Raw genomic sequence first — 20,677 nt, forward strand, 5'->3', positions numbered from 1 at the left:
AGTTTAAAAGTAAATTATATTAAATTACTATGTATTTTAGGTAGAATAGAATACTATAAGACTTTCTAGAAGTAATCTAATAAGGTAATGTTATAAAGATGTAAGAGATAAGTGGTAAGGTATAGGAGTTTAGTAAGGTGGGTGAACCTTAGTTGCACTAAAAGTTAGACTAATTAGAATCTATTACACCTAAATCTTAGCTAATTAGAATAACTCCGCCTTTTTCTACTGTTAAGTTCTTGTATATAGTAAAGCTCTAGTTGTTGCTATGCTCCTCCCTGCGCTTTGAAAAGATACTGAATCAGGTGATGAACCAACTGAGCAAGAAAAAAAGAGTGAGTTGATAGTCGCTGCGAGGGTTTGTTGATGTTGAGATGGACCGGAATTTCCCCGCAGTAAGAGGAAAGAAGCAGCGGAAGATCTGGCTTGGCTGGAGCCGCACGGAATAAGCGCTCCCGCATGGTCTGATGGGGCGGCATCGGGACGGGACTCGCGCCGCCTTCTTCCAAACACCTTGAAGGTCCCTCTTCGCGTCGAACTCCAGCTGCCTCAATCGACAATTTCTAGAGGCTCCGTTTCGAAGCATTTCCAATCTTTCACCCACCGTCCCAATGGCTTCAATTCGCGCCCTCAGCATCGTCGCGGTGCTCGCCGCTCTTCTCTTCCCGGTATACAACTGGCTGGAAGCAAACCTCGAAAAGTTTTACATCTTCGACCCGCAAGACCTGCATACCGTGGCCCAGCGCGCCATTGAGACCCACGGCAATGATACCAAGGCTATTGTCAGCTACATCACCTCGGAGCTTTCGGGGAGGGAAGCCATTACGACGCACGTCAACATGGACGAGGAATGGGTCTTCAACAACGCCGGAGGGGCCATGGGAGCCATGTACATCATTCATGCCAGTGAGTTGAAGGGTCCCTTGCAGCATTGATAGGAGGCGGCGTACCAATCAGTCTCCAGGCATAACCGAGTATTTGATCATCTTTGGTAAGCACAAGAAAAGTCGCGTCCAGGGGCGCAATCGTTGAACGAGATTCAGGAACCGCCATCGGCACCGAAGGTCACACCGGCCGTCACACGGCTGACGACTACTTCAACATCCTCACGGGCGAGCAGCTCGCCTACGTCCCCGGAGCATACGAGCCCGAAGTACGTGCTCTCGTTTATGCACCCCACTGGCCACAGCTGATCGCCGAACAGGTCTACCCCGCCGGAAGCGTCCACCACTTGCACCGTGGCGATGTCAAGCAGTACAAGATGGAGGCGTCCTGCTTTGCGCTCGAGTACGCCAGGGGCTGGATCCCACCCATGCTCTTCTTCGGCTATGCGGACACTTTCTCAAGCACGCTCGACTTCCCTACCCTTTGGGCTACAACTAGGATCACGGGTCGTGAAATGATTGCGAACCTGCTAAAGGGGAAGTTCTGAGCGTGGCGGAGTCGTGTTTACCGTGCGCTTTCAAGATATCCGAGGAACGGAATAGGCCTCCCACGCCGCCAAGCGCCCACGTTGAAGAGCACAATCACCGAGTGGCCGCATTCTCATGGCGTCTGAGTCGGTCGCCAACACCTACGGCTTCGAGGCATTTGGAAACGCCGAAGAGCGGATCCCCCTGTAGACGGCACGTCGCGAGTGGGGGGAAAAACAGAGTAAAACGACAAGCAATGTCTTGGACAAGTCTTGAATTGATCACGAGTCTGCTGTGTAAATGGAAACCATGTTCAATATGAATGCACAGTCGACGAGTTGGTTGGTCACGGCTAGCTCCGAGTCTGCGGTTAAAAGACAAGCTACCCCGGAGCACCTGAACGTTACTCTCCTAGTGTGCTAGCGGCGCCAACGGGCCCTGTCGCTAGCGGCATACTGGTGGCTTTCTTCGCTAAAATATCAAGTCTCCTTCCCAATTCAGGCAAAGTGCCCGTCGACCATGATGGTACCCTCTGTATGTGCCCACCAGCAACCCGTGTACCCGTGGCCGTGCAGCTGTCGGCCATAGGGTAGCCGTGTGCAAGGCACGAGGAGCTGGCGGGCCTTCCAAGACAAAGCTTATATAGGTAGTATGAATTGCATCTACCACTGCAACTCCATGGGTGTCTCGCTGCCGTCTCTCTCCTCCGGACCTGGACCTTGAGCCCACTGACCACGGTCATGGCTCTCCTCAAGCTGTGTTCTCTGTCTTTCCTTTTGTCCTCTGCTGTCTTTGCGGCCGATTACGCTCCTGTTTCTTCATCATGTCCTTCTTCCTCGACGACTCTGGTCCGTGAGGCGTCGTCGGGTCTCTCAACAGAGGAATCCACCTGGGCGGAAGCTCGCAAGGCCATTGCGGACGAGGCTTTGGCGACGTGGCTTGCAAAACAAAACTCGGCATGGGCAGAGGCCACAACACTGCCAAAGCTGGCCCTCAGCAGCAGTGGAGGAGGATACCGTGCCATGCTTGGCGGTGCTGGAGTCATCAAAGGATTCGATTCGCGGGACAGCAATGTTTCAACCTCGGGGCTCTGGCAAGCGCTGACCTACCATGCTGGACTGTCCGGCGGCGCATGGCTTGTCGCTTCCGTCGCTGGCAACAACTGGCCCACCGTGTCGTCTCTTGTCACTGGTCTTTGGAATGATACGCTCGATGAGACGCTTTTGCTGGCCGAGGGCTTGGATGGCGCCATTGACATTGTAGCGAATCTCAAGGCAAAGGAAAAGGCCGGCTTCGACACGACTCTGACGGATTCATGGGGCCGTCTGCTCTCCTACCAAATTCTCTATGGCGACGATGGAGGCGTCAACAAGACCCTGTCTGGAATCGCCGAATTTACGGAGTACACTTCCCACAACGCCCCGTTCCCCATCATGACCTCGACCGGCGTCGAGGTGTGGGATGGACAATGCTCCCCCGACGCGCTCGGCACGCAGTACGAATTCTCGCCGCTCGAGTTTGGATCTTGGGACAGCGGCGTCGCGGCATTTGTGCCGACAGAGTACCTCGGATCCAGCCTTTCGAACGGTGCGCCCAGCGGCAGTGACTGCGTGACGGGCTACGACCAGCTGGGCTACATGTTTGGCACTTCCTCCTCGCTCTTCAACCTGGCCTGCATCCCGGCCGACGTAAATGCTACCGAAATCGGGACGCTGCTCTACGAAATCCTCATCAAGGTCCACGAAGCGGCGACCAAGGACCTGTTCGGCGTGTTCCCCAACCCGTTCTACGAGTACACCACGTCCAGCGACGTCTCAGCCCAAGACACGCTGTACCTCGTCGACGGGGCCGAATCGGGCCAGAACATACCGCTGTGGCCGCTGATCCAGCCGGCGCGCGGCATCGATGTCATCTTTGCCAACGACCTCAGCGCCGACACGGACTACAACTGGCCCAACGGCACCGAGATTCTGCAGACGTACACGACGGCGACGGCCGAGGGCCTCACCACCATGCCGCAGATCCCGTCGGTCGACACGTTCCTGTCCGAGGGCCTCAACACGCGCCCCGTCTTCTTTGGCTGCAACGACGCCGACGTCATCACCATCATCTACCTCCCCAACTACAACTACTCGTACGCGAGCAATGTCTCGACCCTGCAGCTCGAGTATGAGGCTACTGAGACGGCTGGTACGTAGACTCTTTCTTCCGATTTTTCCCCCCTCTCTTTACCCCCTGGTCTTGCCAGTCCAGACAGACAAACAGACAAACAGACAAACAAACAGACAAACAAACGCTGACTCTCCTCCCACAGCCCTCGTCGCCAACGGCGTCGAAATCGCCAGCTACGGCGGAAAGGCCGACTTTGGGCCGTGCCTAGCCTGTGGCATCATGCAAAAGAGCGGCGCGACGCTGCCGAGCGAGTGCACCGACTGCTTGGCCTCGTACTGCTACAACTGATGGAAGTAAGCGTTGCTGTTGTGTTGTTTCCCAGCACCTGTTTGGGCAGCCAGCTTTGTGGCCAGCTGACTGGTTGGCAAGCTGGCGTTCGCCTTGCTTTTGTTGCATACCACCCCTGATAGCTGTTGTTGTTGCATAGACCGATTAGAGACGAAATCGAGACAGCGAGCGAATGAGCGAGAATTGCGGGTTTTTCGGATCATGGCAGGAGTATTTTTTCGGATGTACATATTTATCAAAATACCACCCATCTACCCAACACCACCATCTACCACATTTGCAATTGTTGACCTTGAGCGCCTCAAAGTGCTCGATGTAGTCGCCAGTCCCTCCCTCGCTGTCTGTGTAGGTAGCGTGTAGTGTCTGTCCTGCGCTACTTACTACTAGGTGGCCTGCTCCCATCCATCCATCCGCCGTCCATCAGGTCCTCCAATCCCACAAACGTGCCCAAAGAGGAAAGGAAAGGGCGTCCCATCTCGTGTCGTTACTGCCCTGCCGAAATGAAGCACAACTCGCTTACAGCGCGCGCTCGAGCTGTTGCTCGTGCTCCCGTCTTGCCCGTTGCTCCGGCTCGCGCGGGGCAGGGGTCGTCGGGTCGGTGCATTTTGGGTGTCCATCATGATGTGCGCGTGCTCGTGCTCGTGCCTGACGGACGGCGGACGAGGGGAATGCGTCAAGGCCGGACGGAGTTTACTCCTTGACCAGGCGGGGGTGAAGCGAGACGATGACTATGATACGATGAGAGGGGTCTACATACTACCTTACCCCATGTAGGTACCTGGAGACGCGCACACGTGGTGGTGGATGGCGTGGTGGAATGGAAGGGCCTGTCGTCGTTTCGTGTCGAGCCAGGTACGATGCGTGCAGCGGGCGTGCCATGCAAGGTGCGCGGAGCAGGCAATGGTTGGTGCGGTGTTTTGTCCGGGTGTGGCAGGTGGATGGCACGAGGGATACCAATCGAAACCTACATGTACCTACCCTCCGGTACTGTACAGGGTTACGGATGCACGCATGGCAGCATGGCAAGCGAGCGAGCAAGTGGGGGGACGTATGTGTTGTGGATCTGAAGATTGAGGAGATGCAGGGGGTTGGACCAGGTATCCTGTTGGATGACGACGGTCGACTATGTACGGGACTAGAGTCTGCCGACTGATGGATAAAGGACGGAGCTGATCGATCAAATGGGCGCTTCGTGCGCGCTGCTAAAGCGAAGCGAGACGGAACGAGACTACCATTCTCGACGGATGGCTTGGGAGGGGACTATGCGATTGATGAGGGGGGAGGCACAACGTAGGAAGACAGGACAACAAATGATGCAAAAACAAAGTCATGGTGTCCAATTGCACAGACGCAATTTTTTCTGGGTTGGCGGAATGTACGACACTGGATATGGCCATTTTCCCGCATCTTGTCCAAGGCTTGGTGTCGTGATATCGCCCGTGTGTATAGGTAGGACCTTGCATTGAATTGCGTGCCTGATGCAAGGATATAGAGAGGAATGTCTTACTGTGTACTCACTGTACTCGGAATCTTGGATGGTGCGTGGATGCAGGGAACATGGTGATACAGATGTCTAGTAGTTATACAGCGACTCTACGTACCAGGTTCTGGTGTGCTACCAGTAGCTGCTTTTGCTGACGCCAGGATCCCCATGGACCGCGCAAAAGAAGCCAGCGACCAAAAGGAGCCGCCAAAGTCCATGTCGTACCTGTATCCGGAGGGAATGTATGTCTTAGCGCTTGGACTGCAGGTGGTACTTTTTGATGTCTCAGTTGAAGATGGGGTGATGAGAGGGCGTACCAGTAGTTTACGGCGACACAGATGCCTTCTTCCGAGCAGCTTTGCGCCACTTTGTGATACCTGCGCCACCACGCCGACGATTAGCAAGGGTTTATGTTGGAGCTTTGGAGACGCGCGCACCACATGGCTGGCAGGTAGAGCATGTCGCCCGGCTCCAGCGTCACCTTCAACGGCTTGGCCAAATGAGAAAACGGACTAGTCCGTTCGGTCGCAACGTCAGGATCCCATAGCGGACAAGGCACTTTATCCGCGCCTTCAGCCATCTTGATGTCCAATTCTCGAAGCTGCTCATCGGGCACGAGCTCGTCTGGGCTGTTTTCACTACTGCAGTCTTTTGGGCCATACCGTGCGGTAGGCAGCTCTTGCTCATTGACGCATGCAGACTCAACGGGCGGCATTAGCGTGAAGTGCTTACGGCCGAGCACTTGGACATAGATATTCTCATAGTTGTCCTTGTGCAAGGCCGTCGTGCTGTACGAGTTGCCCAGCCAAAAGTTGATGGCATCTGGGCCCGTGAGCTGCTCCAGAGCGATGCGTGCAAACGGTATATCGGCGGGGACGTCCGAAAAGAGGGGTGTGTACTCTCCGCGGAGGTTGTCGTTTTCTGTTTGGTTTGCAATGTAAGACGCATGCAAAAACAACGGCCGGCGGCGACGCAGGCACGCCATCTATGCTCGCCGTGGGTTGGCTTCCTTACGGGTTTGTGCATATCTCCGAACGCGAGGCTCTGTTCCTCGCAGCTCCTGGCCTGCAATTTGGTCCAGGACCTGCGAGAACGGCTCTTCCCGCTCGTACGGCTCGACGAATACAAGTCGTTCGTCCGACGTCTCGACGGCTGAGTCGGCATTGCCTTCATTGGTGATGGCCACGTTGACTCCCTGCGCCTTCATGGCTTCCTTGAGATAGTCGGCATTCCATTTTTTGAGCGCGTCCCAGTACGCCGCGCCGGAGCGTATCACAAAAGGTCGGTTTTTTGCAACGTAGCGCATAAACTCTAGCGGACTGGGTTCCTCGTAGAGCTCATCTACAACATGTGCGTTAAGCTCATGGTATGATTCGATAAGTTCTATGTGGTTGGCAGAGTCAGAAGCTTGTTGGCAGAGCAAGCAAAAAATGGGGCTGGACGTCGAATTCCTGTACCTCTAACGGCGTCGGCGACTTGTTGGTCAGACATGGTGTGGGATGACTTCTAGGGAATGCCGTAAATTCAGCGTCGAAAAGGGAAGCGAAAAGGAGACGGAGTGTATGGCATTCTTGCAAAACAGGACTACGACTAACCGATGAGGACCCTGAAATCCAAGACGAGTTGCCTCGAGTCGCGCCGCAACAATTTTCGACAAACCCACCGACACCAAATCCAAACTTGTATCCGAGACACTTCAGAATCGTAAGGCTCGCGCTGGATGGGATTTCTCTCCGTGGATTTGGTCGGTGGAGTGAGCGCGAGATGGGAAGGTTGATCTCCCGTCAACGAAGGAAGTTTTGCCGAGCGGTATCCGAAGCTTATCCTTCCTACATCATTCCGCGGCTCGCACACACCAACCGAAAGCGCATTCGAACACCCATTCTCCATCACAGCAAATCCTCGTCGCGACCTCTGAGTGCCCAGAATTCTTGCTAGAACTGTTGGCCTTTCGCGCAACTATCCGTCCAATGTCAGATCGAGTCCGGCGCGCTGTCGCCGGAGGCTTCAAGGATGCCGGCCGCATGACGGCACACTTCGTAGCCGGGTACTTTCTGCTGCACGCCTTCTGGACCTACGGCTTTACCATCAGACCGACCGCCGGCGCGTCAATGGTGCCCAACCTGCCCACCTTTGGCACTGCAGTCCTCATCTCGAAACAACACCGACGCGGCCGCAACATCGAGGTGGGGGATCTTGTGTCGTTTGACCATCCGATGAAGCTGGGCGAGTCGGCAATAAAACGCGTCATTGGAATGCCGGGCGACTTTGTGCTGAGGGATACACCGGAGAAAGGCGATGGCATCATGCTGCAGGTGGGTGTTATGTGTGGATTTGGCTAAAAGACGACAAGGCTGATGAGGGTCTGGATAGGTCCCCGAAGGCCACATGTGGGTTGCTGGAGACAATCAGTCCGCCTCGAGAGACAGCAGAATGTTCGGGCCAATCCCACTAGCATTGGTCAGAGGAAAGGTCCTGGCGCAGGTTTATCCCTTCAAGGACAGCCACTGGTTCAAGAACGGATTGCAGGAGCCCGAGGAAGATTTGGACTGAGTCCACTTGCAGTCCTAGTCGACTCTGCGACTGGATGCACGGCGGGAACAAAGCATGTCATTGCTCTGCAAGTAAGGCTTGAGCACAGTTGGCTAGCATGCAGGTCTCGCTGACTCTGTGAAAGGTAAAGTCTACCATGGCCAAACCTTCGATTGGCAATATGTCGAGTGAGGCAACAGTGCACAGCCATCTTACCTCAGATACCGTGTCGCGAACGCAACCGCTTTCGGCTGTTGGACCCCACGCAACGGTGAGCCGTCCAGTGAGGGCATTTGTAGCGGGGGACAAACAAAAGAAAGTTCAAAGTTGTCGCGGGACAATATCTTATGTTGGGGGAGTGCCTCAGAGAGCGGCATTGGCTCGTGTATCGACGCCTCAACATGGACTCCCCGCATCTCAGGCCTCGAAACTTGGGTCTCAAGTCGATATGCCGTGAGACAGAAGCCTTTTCATTCGGTTGTCGGCAGAGCGCAGCAACACATGGCTTTCCGCGCCGAATCACAGTTATTTTTGTCGTATCAAAAATGCGATGCACTGCCTGGATCCATCGGCACTATTTTCTGCCGTCTCGCCCCCAGCGCCAGCGCACGATTCATGTCGACCGCATCCACCGCTTGAACTTTGGAGGCCAACAATGTTGCAAAGGAATATGATGAATAGACGCGGAGAAGTTGGGGATGCACCCAGGCGTCGATAAGGCTGAGTGTGGAGCTGGCTGCGGCTAAGGCAGCAGTTGCATCATTGATACGCGATGTTGCGACTTGATTTGCACTGCGCAACAGCAAATCAAGGTTCTCACGATGTGTTGTTTTATGGAAGCACGACTGTCCGCCCAGATGGATGATAAACCTGGCAGCCCCCAGGTTTGGTCACCGGTTGTGGGTAAGCCGGTAAGACTGGTGGTAAGCTCGTAACTCCTGTGAAGTCATACGAGGGAACAGACCAGTCGAGGCTGGCTGTGCTGTGCTGATCAGGCCACTCAAAGTCGCATTCACGATGCAAGCAGAACACAGTTGTCGGCGGTGTTGGTTTGTAGACGGATCCGTCCTTGTATTGAGAGCATGGCTGCGCTAGAGGCGGGACGGTGAGCGGTAATGGTAGCGGGATCTAGACTACGGTCGGCGGAAACCAATCAGCGGAGACGGGGATCTGAAAGCATGACCCCAGGAGCAAGGCGATCTTGCGGATGGGCGGGCCTGACCGAAGCTCGTGCTGGTCGAGCACAGCAGCACAGGCGAGACGAGCTGGAGGTTGAAACGAGCGAAGCGAGAGGGTGCTCGAGGCCGACGATGAAAGTTTTGGAGCGGCGTGCAGGAAAGACTGCAGAGGGACGCACCGTAAGAGGTTCAATTAAGCTCGCCTGGCAAGCACCGGCACGTGTTTAGCGGGCACGCTGATTGGACTCGGGTTGACATTGGGCTGGGATGAGGGGGGCGGAGCGGAGGAGACAGACATGGGCTCTGGCGGCTCTCTTGGTCTTGGATTGGCGGCTGGCCGCATTCTTTCTTCTCGTCCTCTTTCCCCCGACGTGGGCGGCTGGCCCCAGAAACAAAGCCCGCTCAGGGCCCTGACACCGCCCAGTGGTGGCCCTTTCTGTGGCCCCCTCTGACTTGCCGCCCTCCCGCTTTCATCTTTATTCGCTGCTCGAGTTACACTGCCAACCATGGCTTTCTCTGCTAAAATTAGTCAGACCTCTTTCTCCCTTGTTTCGTCCTTGTCAAAAGCCCTGGATGTCCACATGTTGTAGCTCTTTCACACACCCCTCCACCTTCCTGTTCCTGTATCACTTTTTTTCTCCGCCAAACCCAGCATTCCTCACCTCCCCCGCCGCCGACACGACACCCCGCCCATTCCTCGTCCTCATTCTCTTCATCTCCCTCCCGCATTCCCTTGCATTTCCTGGGTCCCTCCATATGGCCAGATTCTAGCCTCTGGCCCGGCTCCCCTTCGGAATTCTTCCGTCATATTATCGCAACATGACGACTACCAACCTCCAAGGCGAGGGCGCTTTGTCGCCTGAGCCCCCAAGACCACACTCCGATGTTGAGGCTTCCGATGCGTCAACAAAGCCTGTCGACGGCTTGAAAAAGCCTGAGCGACTGGCATGCATGTCAATTATTGCTCCTCGCTGGCGAATTCCTCTGCTCATCGGCCTTGCAATGCTCGTCATTCTCTGTGTTGTCCTCAGCACGGTCCTGAGCGTTGTGCTGTCTCGCGAACATGGACGCGGTCCCCAGAAAAACCCCGAGGCTTTCAAACCGATAATACCACCCTCGTATCCTCTGGCCGTCAAGAACCCGTATCTGTCGGCATGGATTCCCGGAGAAAAGGCCAGGTCGCTACCGTCGTCAAGAGCGGAATTTTGGACGGGTGCCAAGTTGGGATGGTCTGTCATGGCCAGCGTCGATGGCGACGTCTACCGCCTGTTTGGAGTTGAAAACGCGCTCGACTCTGTCAAGACTGCCACTGTCATTGGGGCTCAGTACACATCTACAAGGACCATCTTCAACCTGACCGTTGGCAGCAATGTTCGATTTTCCCTGGAGTTCTTGTCCCCGATTTTTCCTGATGCGGACGATGAGAGTCTGCGCAAGCAAAGTCTCCCGCTCAGCTTCTTGACCGTCACCGCATCATCGAATGCCAAAAAGACCATTCGGATTTACTCGGACGTTGATCACACCTGGCTCGGCAACAATTCTGTCCCAAAGTTCAACTTGACCAAGGACTCGTCCAATTCGGCGCACTTGTGGTCTTGGGAGCGCACAGAGCAGAAGCTATGGGAAGAGCGTGAAAACATGGCCTTGTGGGGACAGTTTCTGTACTCCTCTGTCGCCAAAGACGGAATCAGCATGACTTCGAGCTTTGGCAAGCGCGACGACGTTCGCAAGGCTTTCATCCAGGACAGGAAGCTCGGAAGTCTCGACGCTTCCGTCCCTCAGTGGAACGAATCTGGAGTTCCGGTGACTGGTTACGCTCACGACCTTGGAAAGGTTTCTGGAGCCAAAAATGTCAGCTTTGGAATAGGAATGACACGGGACTCGGGGATTCTATTTTACGGACAAGAGCAGACTTACTACTATCGAAACGCCTTTCCAGAGGCATCGCCTGCCAGAGCTATCGAAGACGCATTTCAAAGTTTGGAAGCCACCAGGAAGTTGTCTGACAACCTCGATGAGAAAGTTCGTTCCGAATCGTTGGCTGTGGGTGGTCCAAAGTACGCCGACATCACTACGCTTTCGATGCGCCAAGTCTACGGGGCGTTGGATATCACAATCCCGAAAGCATCGAGGAACACCTCGCAGGCATCGGTCTACATGAAGGAAATCTCATCGAACGGGGACATCCAAACGCTGGACATTATTTATCCGGCTTCGCCATTGTTCCATTGGCTCTCGCCAGAATACATCCGCCTCATGCTCCGTCCGCTCGTAATCTACCTCTCAATCGGTCAGTGGCCTCATGACTGGGCAGTCCATGATTTGGGTGACCATGCGTACAAGGGAGGGTACCCCAAGGCTATAGGGCACGACAACGGGAAGAGCGAAGAGATGCCTCTCGAGTCAACGGGCAATCTACTCATCCTCGCGTACATGTACTACAACGCAACGCAGGATCGCAGCACGGCGCAACAATTTGCCAACGACTACAAGCCACTCTTCACCAAGTACGCCAATTTCCTGCTTCGTAATGGCACGATTCCATCCGATCAGCTATCTACAAATGATGGTGCAGGCAAACTCGCAAATCAAACCAACCTGGCCATCAAGGCTGCTGTCGGTCTGAATGCTTTTGGCCACATGTACGACAACACCACGATGCAGGTCGAAGCGCAGAAGATGGCCGAGAAGATCACCAAGCCCGAATACGGTCTTTCTTCCGACGGCACGCACCTGACGCTGCGGTACGGCCACGACGAGACCTGGTCCGTCATGTTCAACCTCTACCCAGACGTCCTCCTCAACATGAACACATTCAACGCCACCACAATCGCCATGCAATCCAAATGGTACCAGCATCTGCAATCCAACAAAACGGGCCTGGGCATCTCGATCGACTCGCGCGGCAACTACGGCAGCACAAACTGGATGAGCTTCGCCGGCGCCACGGACCCGGACAACGCAGCCGGCGCCACCGGCCGCCTCTTCATCAGCAAGATGCACGAGTACCTGCAGAACGAGCGCAACAAGGTGCCCTTTTGCGACCGCTACTTCGTCAAGGGCAAGTTTGAGGGCCTCGCCAGCCCCGAGTGGCGCGCCTTCCGCGCAAGACCGGTCGTTGGCGGCCATTTTGCGTTTCTTGCCAGGAGGCCATGATTTGATGACTACTACTTGATTCTTCACGCATAGCACGGTGGAATGGGCTGTTTCGGCGCTCTGATGTTTGGGAAGGTTTTTTTTGTCTGTTTATGCGTTGGTTTTGGTATTTTTTGTGCTGGTTCCTGGCGCTGAAAGGGTTGGTTGACGTTTTGGTTCTTCCCATGTGATATCCCCAAAGAAGATCGGATTGGGCACGAGAGGTATTTGGCGGCATGTATCGCGACGGGTCAAAAAGGCGGACTAGACAGGCGATTAGAGTAGACTTCTTAGAGCTGAGGATGAGAAAAGCCTTTTTTATTTTAAGCTTTCCTCTAAGGTTATTTTGTGCTGTGCAAGGGTCGTTCGAGTGGCTCGAGTCATGCGGGACGAAGTGAGCGTGGTGCTTGAGTCATAGCATTCATCTCGTCTTGACTTTTGAACCTCCAACCTTTTCTCCACCCGCACCGCGCTGTCCACGACGAGGTAAATCGCAGACAAGCTCGCTGGGGAGCAATTGTCGCAGAGAGAAACTAACGGCACCAAGACCTGCGCTCAACAACCACCGCATCAAACGCCGCCCTCGCGAAAAATTTCCGTCGAGCACCAATCGTACCGCCAACCTTCTCCGCCACTCACCACCTCGACGTCGCACTATTGCGCATCTCCAACACTCTCCCACTTGTCCACCATGTCGTCGTCCGACAACCAAGCGGGCGCCGCGCCCACGGCCACCATCGCCGCCACCCCGGAAGCCGTCGGCTTCAACAAAACCGCCAACCGCCTGTCCTGGTGGCTCCTCTTCGCCTGCCCCGCCATCGCACTCCTGCCACCCCGCAAGCTCGACAAGTACACGTACGCGCTGGGCGCCATGGCGCTGCTCTCCGGCGACCACCTGCTGCGGTGGCGCAGCGGCACCTCCGGACTGCAATACCTGGGGCGCGCGGTGGGCGCCGACACGCGGGTAGCGATGACAGCGGAGGAGTTTGCAGCAGCACAGAAGCGGGCCGCCGAGGCGAGCGCGTCGAATCTGGACGGCATGCCGACGGAGCGGGCGCGGGTGGTGCAGCAGGCGCTGCGGGAGCAGAAGCGGCGGAAGACGGAGGAGGGCGCCGCCGCCGGCAACGTCCTGACGAAGGTCTGGATGGGCGGCGAGGAGGAGGGCTGGCAGGAGAAGCGCCTCCGAGAGGAGAGGGAGGCCATTGCCAGGGGCGAGGGCTATGGCGATCTGATCAAGAAGTACCTGGATGAGGCGTGGCCGTGGAGTAAGAAGGAGAGCGGGGATGCGGAGAAGGGCAATGAGGAGGGCAAGAAATGAGCGCTCATGCCGTCCGTCCGTTCTGGGTGGGAATTTGTCAAAAAGCTGTGTCTGTGTGTATGGGTATATGGATGGATGGTTGCCGGCGTTGTACAGGATTCGGGAGTGTGGGCTTCGGAAAAATCACCCACCTAGCACTGGATTTTGCGTCCGGTCGGGGCAGGAGGAGGACTTGTGAGTGCAAGCAAGACACCAATTGCTGCGATACTGTGGGCTTTGAGCTGACTCTTGCCAGGTTCGTATATTTCTCGGGCGCTTGTAAATGCCCGAATCTCTGCTCTTCCAACAACTCCAAAAGTCTTAACCTGCGCGATGGTTTTGTCTCAAAGCAGTCCACTAACTCCATGCTTGTAACGACTCTTGCTTGGGCGCCGGGGCGGTCAATTCACATCCAGAGACAGCAAAGATGGGCTTCGACCCTTTCGAAAGATACGTGTCTTGTCCTTCCCGTCCTTAATCTTCTTTCCAACGTGTTTCGCGATTTCTTCCGTGTCATGTCATCCGTTCGCCCATTCCACTCAGCTATTCATTTCTTAGAGGTCGTCGGCGACGCTTAACTAGTGGATGGAGATGATCAGCACAAGCTCCACAGCAGCCATTCGAGGATTGACTAACCGCAGGAATGTCAAGACGGCACCCAGACATGTGCAGCCGAAGCTGAGCACGTACGAGGCAATCGCCAACTTCGATACTGGCAGTCGAACAAGTACCAGCTCGGCGACAGTGGCAAAGTGCGTAAGGAGCATCAACACAGATCCGATCGTTTGGCGCCATTCCCCCGGGAGAAACGCAGCAGTGAGTGAAGCAGCAACAACGGCCACCAAGAGAGTGACGAAGATTGTGGCTCGGACAATTTTGTGCGAGCGATATATTGGTCTGGCCGTCATCTCGAGCTGCAGCCCGCTGAAGGAGCGATGTCCAGGAGGTTTGAAGCCATGTCGTCTTCTGGCAAAGAGGCCTGAGATGCCTTCCGATGTGGAGGTTTCGGTGCTGGACTCGTAAGTCCGATAGACTTGAGGAGTTGGAACCGGGTCATTCGAGTCATCGATGAAGCGATACGGCGGCGGCGGCAACTGGGAGTCGTCTGGAGCGGATCTCGTGGATCGCTGTGATCGGTGCGATCGCAGCGACTGCGGCCACTCTCGCCTTGGCTGGAGTGGTTGTCGTGGTGGCGGAGGTGGCGGCGGCGGACGCAGAGGCCAATCCAAATCCAGGCTGTCATGCCGTTCTGGTCCTTGGAGTTCGCTCATGACGCCCGTCTCCATGCCCCTCCGAGCGGTGTGAACGCACAGTCGAGGTGGAGAGGATCAGAGGGCAGGAGTGGAAGGAGACATTGATGCAAATCCAGGGCGACCGGTTGAGAGGGAGTTCATCTCGCCATCATTGTTAACCGTGGTACTTCAACCTCCAACCTCCCTTTCTTCTCACAAAAGGTGCGTATCTCTATTCAAAAAATGTTCTATTCATTGCTCATGCTGCCCAGTGCTGCCACGCTAAAACGCTGTGTCATTGCTGAAGTGGTGTGAATTAGGTGCAGGCGAAATTATTGATAAAGTCGTGAGTCGTCAAGTCCTTCAACGTATGTTTTGGAAGAGTGCATCCCCAGACTAACATGAGTTTTTGGTCGTCCTTAGTTGGCCATGATGAATTCAGCGGCCGCCGGAGTATCGCTTCCGTAACTCAGGTGTGGAGGCAGGATCAGGGCCTGCCCTTGGCAAATTGCGTCTCCTTTGGCACAAAAGACCTTTTGCTTGTTTTCAGCAATCTTCGGAATAGGCTTGGGAAAGTCTGGGTCTCCAAATATGACGGCAGAAGAGACGCGAGCGGCAGTGGAAGCGTCGAGTTCAGCGGCTGCATTGTGGACGAGTTGCCCTCCTTGGCTACAGAGACCGTCAGTTCGAATTCAGAATGGTTGCTTCCACTAACACAAAAGATTTGTCAGGAGAAACGGCGAAAAGAAGGGCAAACGCACCTGTATCCGACCATGGCGACTTTTGACTTGGGACAGCTCTTCACCGTTGCTTTGACCATCTGCGCCATCATGTTGCTTCCGCCCGCATCTCCTCCCGCCAAGAAGCCCGCCACGTCCGCCGGGTAGTCGACTCCCATGACCTTGACATCCTTCTTGCCCGCCATGGCCATTAATGCGTCTTCGAGAGGAGGTCCCACGATGGTTCCGAGCGGCGCGACCTCGGTCGTTCCGCGAGCGAAGACGACCATAATGGAAGCGCATTTGCCGCCAATGGCTCCTTTGTCGTCTGTTTCCAGTTCGGCTTTTATGTCGACATTCGACCGCCGGTTGATCATTCCCTGTTCCCATTCGAATTCGTCATAACGCGGGACGGCGGCGGCGATGGCCAGTCCAAGGCACGCTGAAAGAAGAAGAGAAGACTTGAGAAGAAGAACCATTTTCAGAACTGTATGTGCTTGAATATACTGCTGGGTTTGATGATGGTGGAGATGAAAAATGGTCAATGCGAACAAGAGCAGCTATATATCAACACTGTGACATCGCCTCGGGAATTTCCAGGATCCGGAGGCTACTTCCCTCACGATGCTGCCTTGGAGGGGCAGCAATCGGTCTAGACGTCAACAAGCACAAGCGAACGAAGGTCGGCGAAAAGTCGCCTCTGCCCTCCGAGGCGGTATACGGTATCTCTGCGTATCCATGCAGGCTAGCACCAAGCCTAGCAAAGACTTGATCGATATGCGGCAGTCACCAGCTACGAGGCTCAGTGGCCACATGGAACTCTTCGTGTCGCAAACTATCGTGCTTCAAGTCTGGCATATCGGGAAGTCGGCGTCTCCGTGTCGCAGATCGACACAACATCTTGAAAGCCATAGGCAGCGATCTCGCTCTCCCCGGGTTCCGAGTAGTGGCATCGTTCTAGCGCTTGCATGAAACTTCGATTTGGCGCATGGTCGTCATGCCCTGCATTCAAGGCTCCAAGTGTGCGGTTACGTCCGCTATTGTCCGCCACGTGCCGTCATGGAGGCGGTCCGCAACGGGTACGCGAGGCCGATAGGATTGGGTCTGATGGCTTTTTGGCAAAGTACCACTAGGGTGTGGGGGTCAGTCTTCTCGCCTCATGGCCAAAATTGGTCGTCCAGAACAAAATTCATCTTGACCGAACCAGCTGACGATGTCTCTCCAAAGAGGAGAACGTTGCCGAGTCATGACCATCTGTCTTGAAAAATAGATACAGGGAGCATCTCTGAGAAAGGATGGCGTTTTACAGGGCCAGAATCCACTGCAGTCAAGTCGGTGTTCCCTGAACGTGGATGCCGACAAGCAAGGCTTGATGGCACCCAAGACTCTTTCTTCGCCTACAACAAGCCTCCGATGGCACCTCGGACAGCCAATCCTCAAAGGCCTTTCTTGCAGTCAGCCCCTCGATCAAAACCGCTCCAACACTTCGCCACTTCAGGCACGTTTGAAACCTTGGCGCGAGCACGCCAACCGAGGAAAGACTCGTAGCGCGGGAGCTCCCCATGCTAGATTCCTCGCTTGTCGAAATGTCCAATAGGGCAGCAATCGGTACGACGCATCGAGGTGTCGGTCGTCGGTGGGGCGAAAGATCGCCTTTTGGGAGCTTTTGCATCATCGTTTTTCAGAAGACCGCATACGCCCGGTTCGCTTCGTTCTTCGATTGACGCAATGATCCTAAATTTGGTGTGCCTGCGCTTGCCGGCCTCTGGGCTGTCCGTCAGCCAGCTGGGTCGTACGTAGAGTACTTGCCCAACCGTTTTCTTCGGCGATTGGACATGTCATCGCACCCAATGACGTCCGTATGGAAGGCACCTCGCGAACCCGTCAGCCTGGAGTAAACGCGCTGGTTCGGACTGTTCAGCTTCCGGGAACGACTCAGTAATCGAACTTGGATCGAGAGTCTTCATGGCACATGGTAGTGGCTCTAGTCTTCTGCTGCGGCGATGTTGATGATGTAGTCGGAGAATTTGCGTGCCGCGACCTCCTATTTTTGGCGTCGACGTCATTGCAACTAGGAGGCTTTCGCTGAGTACGGGCCTTCACAGTAGATGGTGAAAGAATTTCGACCTCGGGGCTTCGATCCGACATGTTGTCGTGTGCGCAGAGTCGCTTTTTGCGGTTTTGGTTCAGAAAGGTGGAATCTTGCCTTCGAACTACTCAGTGTATGAGCGACTCCTATTCCTCAATCGCTTCTGTGTGTGCCCTTACTTAGCAACAAGGCCTATGGGAACATAGGACTCCAGAGCTTCGAGTCAACAATACTGTCGAGTCCGCAGAAACGCTTTTTGCAGTCGTGATTCAGACAGATGGAGTCCTTGAGCTGGAATACGCGAATTTTTGACCAATTTCTTTCTCGACGCTTACATGTGCCACGACTTGGCAGCAGCAAGCCCTAGGGGATCAAATTGTTTTTCATCACGTATCGCAATTCCTCACTGCTCCAGCCCGTCAGCAACACTGCTCTTGATGGGGTTCTAGAGGACCTTCATCCTCAGGTCTGAGATACACTTTACCCCGTGCGGGAAGGCCCACCCGACTCTCTACAATCTCTTCACGAGATTGAAGTGTTTGTGATCAGTGCTCGCCGACTGGTGCGGTCGGAGATAAAGTCTCGGTCCCAGGAGCATACGGTGAAGTCGTTCCGGAAAATCAGGGCTCGTTTCAGAGCAGTTCTATCTGCTGGAATGCAGTGTTTGCCATCTCGTAGCAAGGAGAAAAAATCCGTACGACGAGAGCCAGGCAACCATGATTGCTCTGTACAAGCCTCGAACTTCTTTTTCCGGATTCACCCAACGGACAAGCCAAGCCGCTCGACTATCCCAATTCAAATTACCCGCTAGCCGAAGCTGGTCTCTTTTGTGCTCTGATCCGGAGGATAACAGATAAACAGATGGACAGCACGTGTAACGTGTAACATGCGGCGCTCTGGAAAGCCAACGACTCCGCATGTTTGTTGGCCAAAAAAAGGCGATCCGAAAAATTGGTCGAGACAGCGGAAACGAACACGGACACGCGGGTATGATCGCCGTGCTGGCGCCATCTCGGCTTGCCGATGTCTGGATAAACAACAAAGACCTCCGATACGGCGAGGAAGTGTACTGTTGAGTCGGCAGGCAGTTCTAGAAGTGCCGAATGTCGGCGACTTGAGGGCATACTCCTCCAAATATACCGAAAATAAGGCAAGACGTTGGAGAAGTTTTTCTCGTGTCGACGGTTGGCCGCTGAGATAGGCGATCCCGAAAAACCTCAAAGATGCGCAAGGCCAGGGATTTTCGACAGGGACACGAAGAGGCTTGGCCATACTTTACGGGCAGAGCCGCCTCCCGTCCGCCAACCTGCAGAATGCAGACCAATCAAAGTCGGTGAAGTTTGAGATGCGAGTAATTATCGTACTCGTGTTGCCAAGAGCTGTCAAAGCAGGGCAAAGAAGCGGCGAGAGGGGCGGGGGCTTTAACCGTTTTAGGCATCACGATTTTCCGTATCGTGCAGATACGAAAACGAAAAATGTGCTCACCACCAAAAAAACGCCCCCGACGGCTGCGCCCTACGACGGGTTGTTTGCAAACGACAATCATAAACGAAACAAGTGGGGACACAGGGTCAAAAATGTACAGCCACCAGGAGCGCCTTGATGCTTCCTCCAGGCAGACATTTTCTACATATGTTTTTGATTCTCGCGCTCAAGGGGACTACTGGCTTCTCAGGCATCATCCACACTCGCACACCTTTGGTCGACTGCAGCATTGAAGCGTCATTTCTCCATTTGTCGCTTCCACGGGCTTGCACGGCATCATCCCGACCTTCTATCGACCGTTCTTTCCGACTTTGTCCTCCTACCCAGACATAACCAAACCACCGGGTTTTTGAGCCGCAACACCAACCACAACCGTCACGATGGCTGTTGAATACACGCTCTACAATTACCAGCCCAGCCTGGCGGCTGCCGTCATCTTCATTGTGCTCTTCGGCGCCAGCACCATCGCACATGTCATCCAACTCACCATGAAGAAGACATGGTACTTCATCCCCTTTGTGATAGGAGGAATCTGTAAGCCTAGCCCCCACCCATCTGTCCCACTTGCCAGCACCACAGCCACTAACCATAGCCTCCGCACAGTCGAAGCAGTAGGCTACGTCGGGCGCGCCATGAACGCAACAGACGACAAGGGCGACTGGTCCATCAACGCCTACATCATCCAGTCGATGCTGATCCTGCTCGGGCCCCCCTTCTTCGCCGCCTCCATCTACATGATCCTCGGCCGCATCATCCGCCTCACAAACGGCGAGTCGCACAGCGTCGTCCGCGCCAAGTGGATCACCAAGATCTTCGTGCTGGGCGACGTGCTGTCGTTCCTGACGCAGTCGGGCGGCGGCGGCATCCTGGCCAAAGCCAAGTCGTTGGATGAACAGAAAACCGGCGAGCACGTCATCATCGTCGGCCTCATCATCCAGGTGCTCTTCTTCGGCTTCTTCATCATCGCCTCGGGCCTCTTCCACTACCGCATCAACGCCTACCCCACGACGCGCTCCCAGGTCATCAACGTCCCCTGGCAGCGCTACCTCTACATCCTCTACTTTGCCAGCATCCTCATCCTGTGGCGGTCCATTTACCGTCTGGCCGAGTACATCCAGGGCGCCCAGGGCACCCTCCAGAAGCACGAGGTCTACCTCTACGTCTTTGACGCCACCCTCATGTTCCTCACCTGCATCGTCTTCAACATCTTCCACCCCAGCTCCATCATCTCGCACAAGAGCCTCGAGGAGGTGCCGCAGGAGGAGATGGAGTTTAGGAATTGAGCGTGTCTTGCCCAACGAAAAGCATTTCCTTTTCCTTTCCTGTTCTTCTTCTCTTTTTTTTTTTTTTTTTTCCCTTTCCGCCCTTTTCATGTTTCTTTCCGTCTTTGTAGCGGCATCGGCGCAACTCTTGGGAGTCATAGTAGAGGGTTCTTGATCGAGCGTAAACGGGACAATCGACCGTCCCTGTGTGTACGGACTACACTTGGAGTTACCCATTACATCAGCATCTCGCAGCGCGCATCCTGCGCTCTTGTTTCAGCATAATAAGACAATTTCGTCCATTCACACCAGCGTCACCAGCTCCGCCGTGACGACAATGTCTAGTCCAAGAAATCGAACATTACAGCAGTCAATCCATCAACGAGTATCGGT

General features: G+C 54.8%; 9 protein-coding genes across 9 annotated transcripts; 6 read left to right on the top strand and 3 right to left on the bottom strand.

The window, feature by feature from the left end:
* Positions 1 to 462: 462 nt before the first annotated feature.
* On the top strand, positions 463 to 1,792 carry BKA78DRAFT_169372 (C-8 sterol isomerase). Its single transcript, XM_066883209.1, has 4 exons — positions 463 to 906; positions 965 to 991; positions 1,044 to 1,153; positions 1,205 to 1,792. The coding sequence occupies exons 1-4, from the start codon at positions 612 to 614 to the stop codon at positions 1,430 to 1,432; spliced, it is 660 nt and encodes a 219-aa protein (XP_066742879.1). The 5' UTR covers positions 463 to 611; the 3' UTR covers positions 1,433 to 1,792.
* A 360-nt stretch (positions 1,793 to 2,152) lies between these two features.
* BKA78DRAFT_253794 (lysophospholipase) lies at positions 2,153 to 3,872 on the top strand (the record flags this gene model as incomplete). Its single annotated transcript, XM_066884849.1, has 2 exons — positions 2,153 to 3,602; positions 3,727 to 3,872. 2 exons carry the CDS (start codon positions 2,153 to 2,155, stop codon positions 3,870 to 3,872), a joined length of 1,596 nt encoding a protein of 531 aa, XP_066742880.1.
* Positions 3,873 to 5,245: 1,373 nt separating this feature from the next.
* Positions 5,246 to 7,130, bottom strand: BKA78DRAFT_169410 (cupin-like domain-containing protein). The gene is made up of 6 exons (XM_066883210.1): positions 6,951 to 7,130; positions 6,813 to 6,861; positions 6,370 to 6,738; positions 5,793 to 6,276; positions 5,673 to 5,732; positions 5,246 to 5,580 (listed from the first exon to the last, which is right to left on the bottom strand). Exons 2-6 carry the CDS (start codon positions 6,844 to 6,846, stop codon positions 5,466 to 5,468), a joined length of 1,062 nt encoding a protein of 353 aa, XP_066742881.1. The 5' UTR covers positions 6,847 to 6,861; positions 6,951 to 7,130; the 3' UTR covers positions 5,246 to 5,465.
* Positions 7,131 to 7,379: 249 nt separating this feature from the next.
* Positions 7,380 to 7,908, top strand: BKA78DRAFT_253936 (peptidase S24/S26A/S26B/S26C; the record flags this gene model as incomplete). The annotated part of the gene is made up of 2 exons (XM_066884860.1): positions 7,380 to 7,670; positions 7,729 to 7,908. 2 exons carry the CDS (start codon positions 7,380 to 7,382, stop codon positions 7,906 to 7,908), a joined length of 471 nt encoding a protein of 156 aa, XP_066742882.1.
* Positions 7,909 to 9,634: 1,726 nt separating this feature from the next.
* Positions 9,635 to 12,540, top strand: BKA78DRAFT_319389 (uncharacterized protein). The gene has a single exon (XM_066888851.1). It carries the CDS (start codon positions 9,885 to 9,887, stop codon positions 12,219 to 12,221), a length of 2,337 nt encoding a protein of 778 aa, XP_066742883.1. The 5' UTR covers positions 9,635 to 9,884; the 3' UTR covers positions 12,222 to 12,540.
* Positions 12,541 to 12,775: 235 nt separating this feature from the next.
* BKA78DRAFT_169491 (uncharacterized protein) lies at positions 12,776 to 13,827 on the top strand. Its single transcript, XM_066883211.1, has 2 exons — positions 12,776 to 13,692; positions 13,754 to 13,827. Exon 1 carries the CDS (start codon positions 12,892 to 12,894, stop codon positions 13,516 to 13,518), a length of 627 nt encoding a protein of 208 aa, XP_066742884.1. The 5' UTR covers positions 12,776 to 12,891; the 3' UTR covers positions 13,519 to 13,692; positions 13,754 to 13,827.
* A 248-nt stretch (positions 13,828 to 14,075) lies between these two features.
* Positions 14,076 to 14,783, bottom strand: BKA78DRAFT_297345 (uncharacterized protein; the record flags this gene model as incomplete). Its single annotated transcript, XM_066886758.1, has 1 exon — positions 14,076 to 14,783. The coding sequence occupies one exon, from the start codon at positions 14,781 to 14,783 to the stop codon at positions 14,076 to 14,078; it is 708 nt and encodes a 235-aa protein (XP_066742885.1).
* Positions 14,784 to 15,148: 365 nt separating this feature from the next.
* Positions 15,149 to 15,825, bottom strand: BKA78DRAFT_254036 (carbohydrate esterase family 5 protein; the record flags this gene model as incomplete). Its single annotated transcript, XM_066884865.1, has 2 exons — positions 15,149 to 15,398; positions 15,491 to 15,825. 2 exons carry the CDS (start codon positions 15,823 to 15,825, stop codon positions 15,149 to 15,151), a joined length of 585 nt encoding a protein of 194 aa, XP_066742886.1.
* Positions 15,826 to 19,080: 3,255 nt separating this feature from the next.
* On the top strand, positions 19,081 to 20,376 carry BKA78DRAFT_319393 (RTA1 like protein-domain-containing protein). The gene is made up of 2 exons (XM_066888852.1): positions 19,081 to 19,556; positions 19,626 to 20,376. The coding sequence occupies exons 1-2, from the start codon at positions 19,403 to 19,405 to the stop codon at positions 20,303 to 20,305; spliced, it is 834 nt and encodes a 277-aa protein (XP_066742887.1). The 5' UTR covers positions 19,081 to 19,402; the 3' UTR covers positions 20,306 to 20,376.
* Positions 20,377 to 20,677: the final 301 nt, after the last annotated feature.

Source organism: Phyllosticta capitalensis (assembly GCF_038381095.1).
Source record: "Phyllosticta capitalensis strain CBS 128856 chromosome Unknown BKA78scaffold_7, whole genome shotgun sequence".
NCBI classification, from domain to species: domain Eukaryota; kingdom Fungi; phylum Ascomycota; class Dothideomycetes; order Botryosphaeriales; family Phyllostictaceae; genus Phyllosticta; species Phyllosticta capitalensis.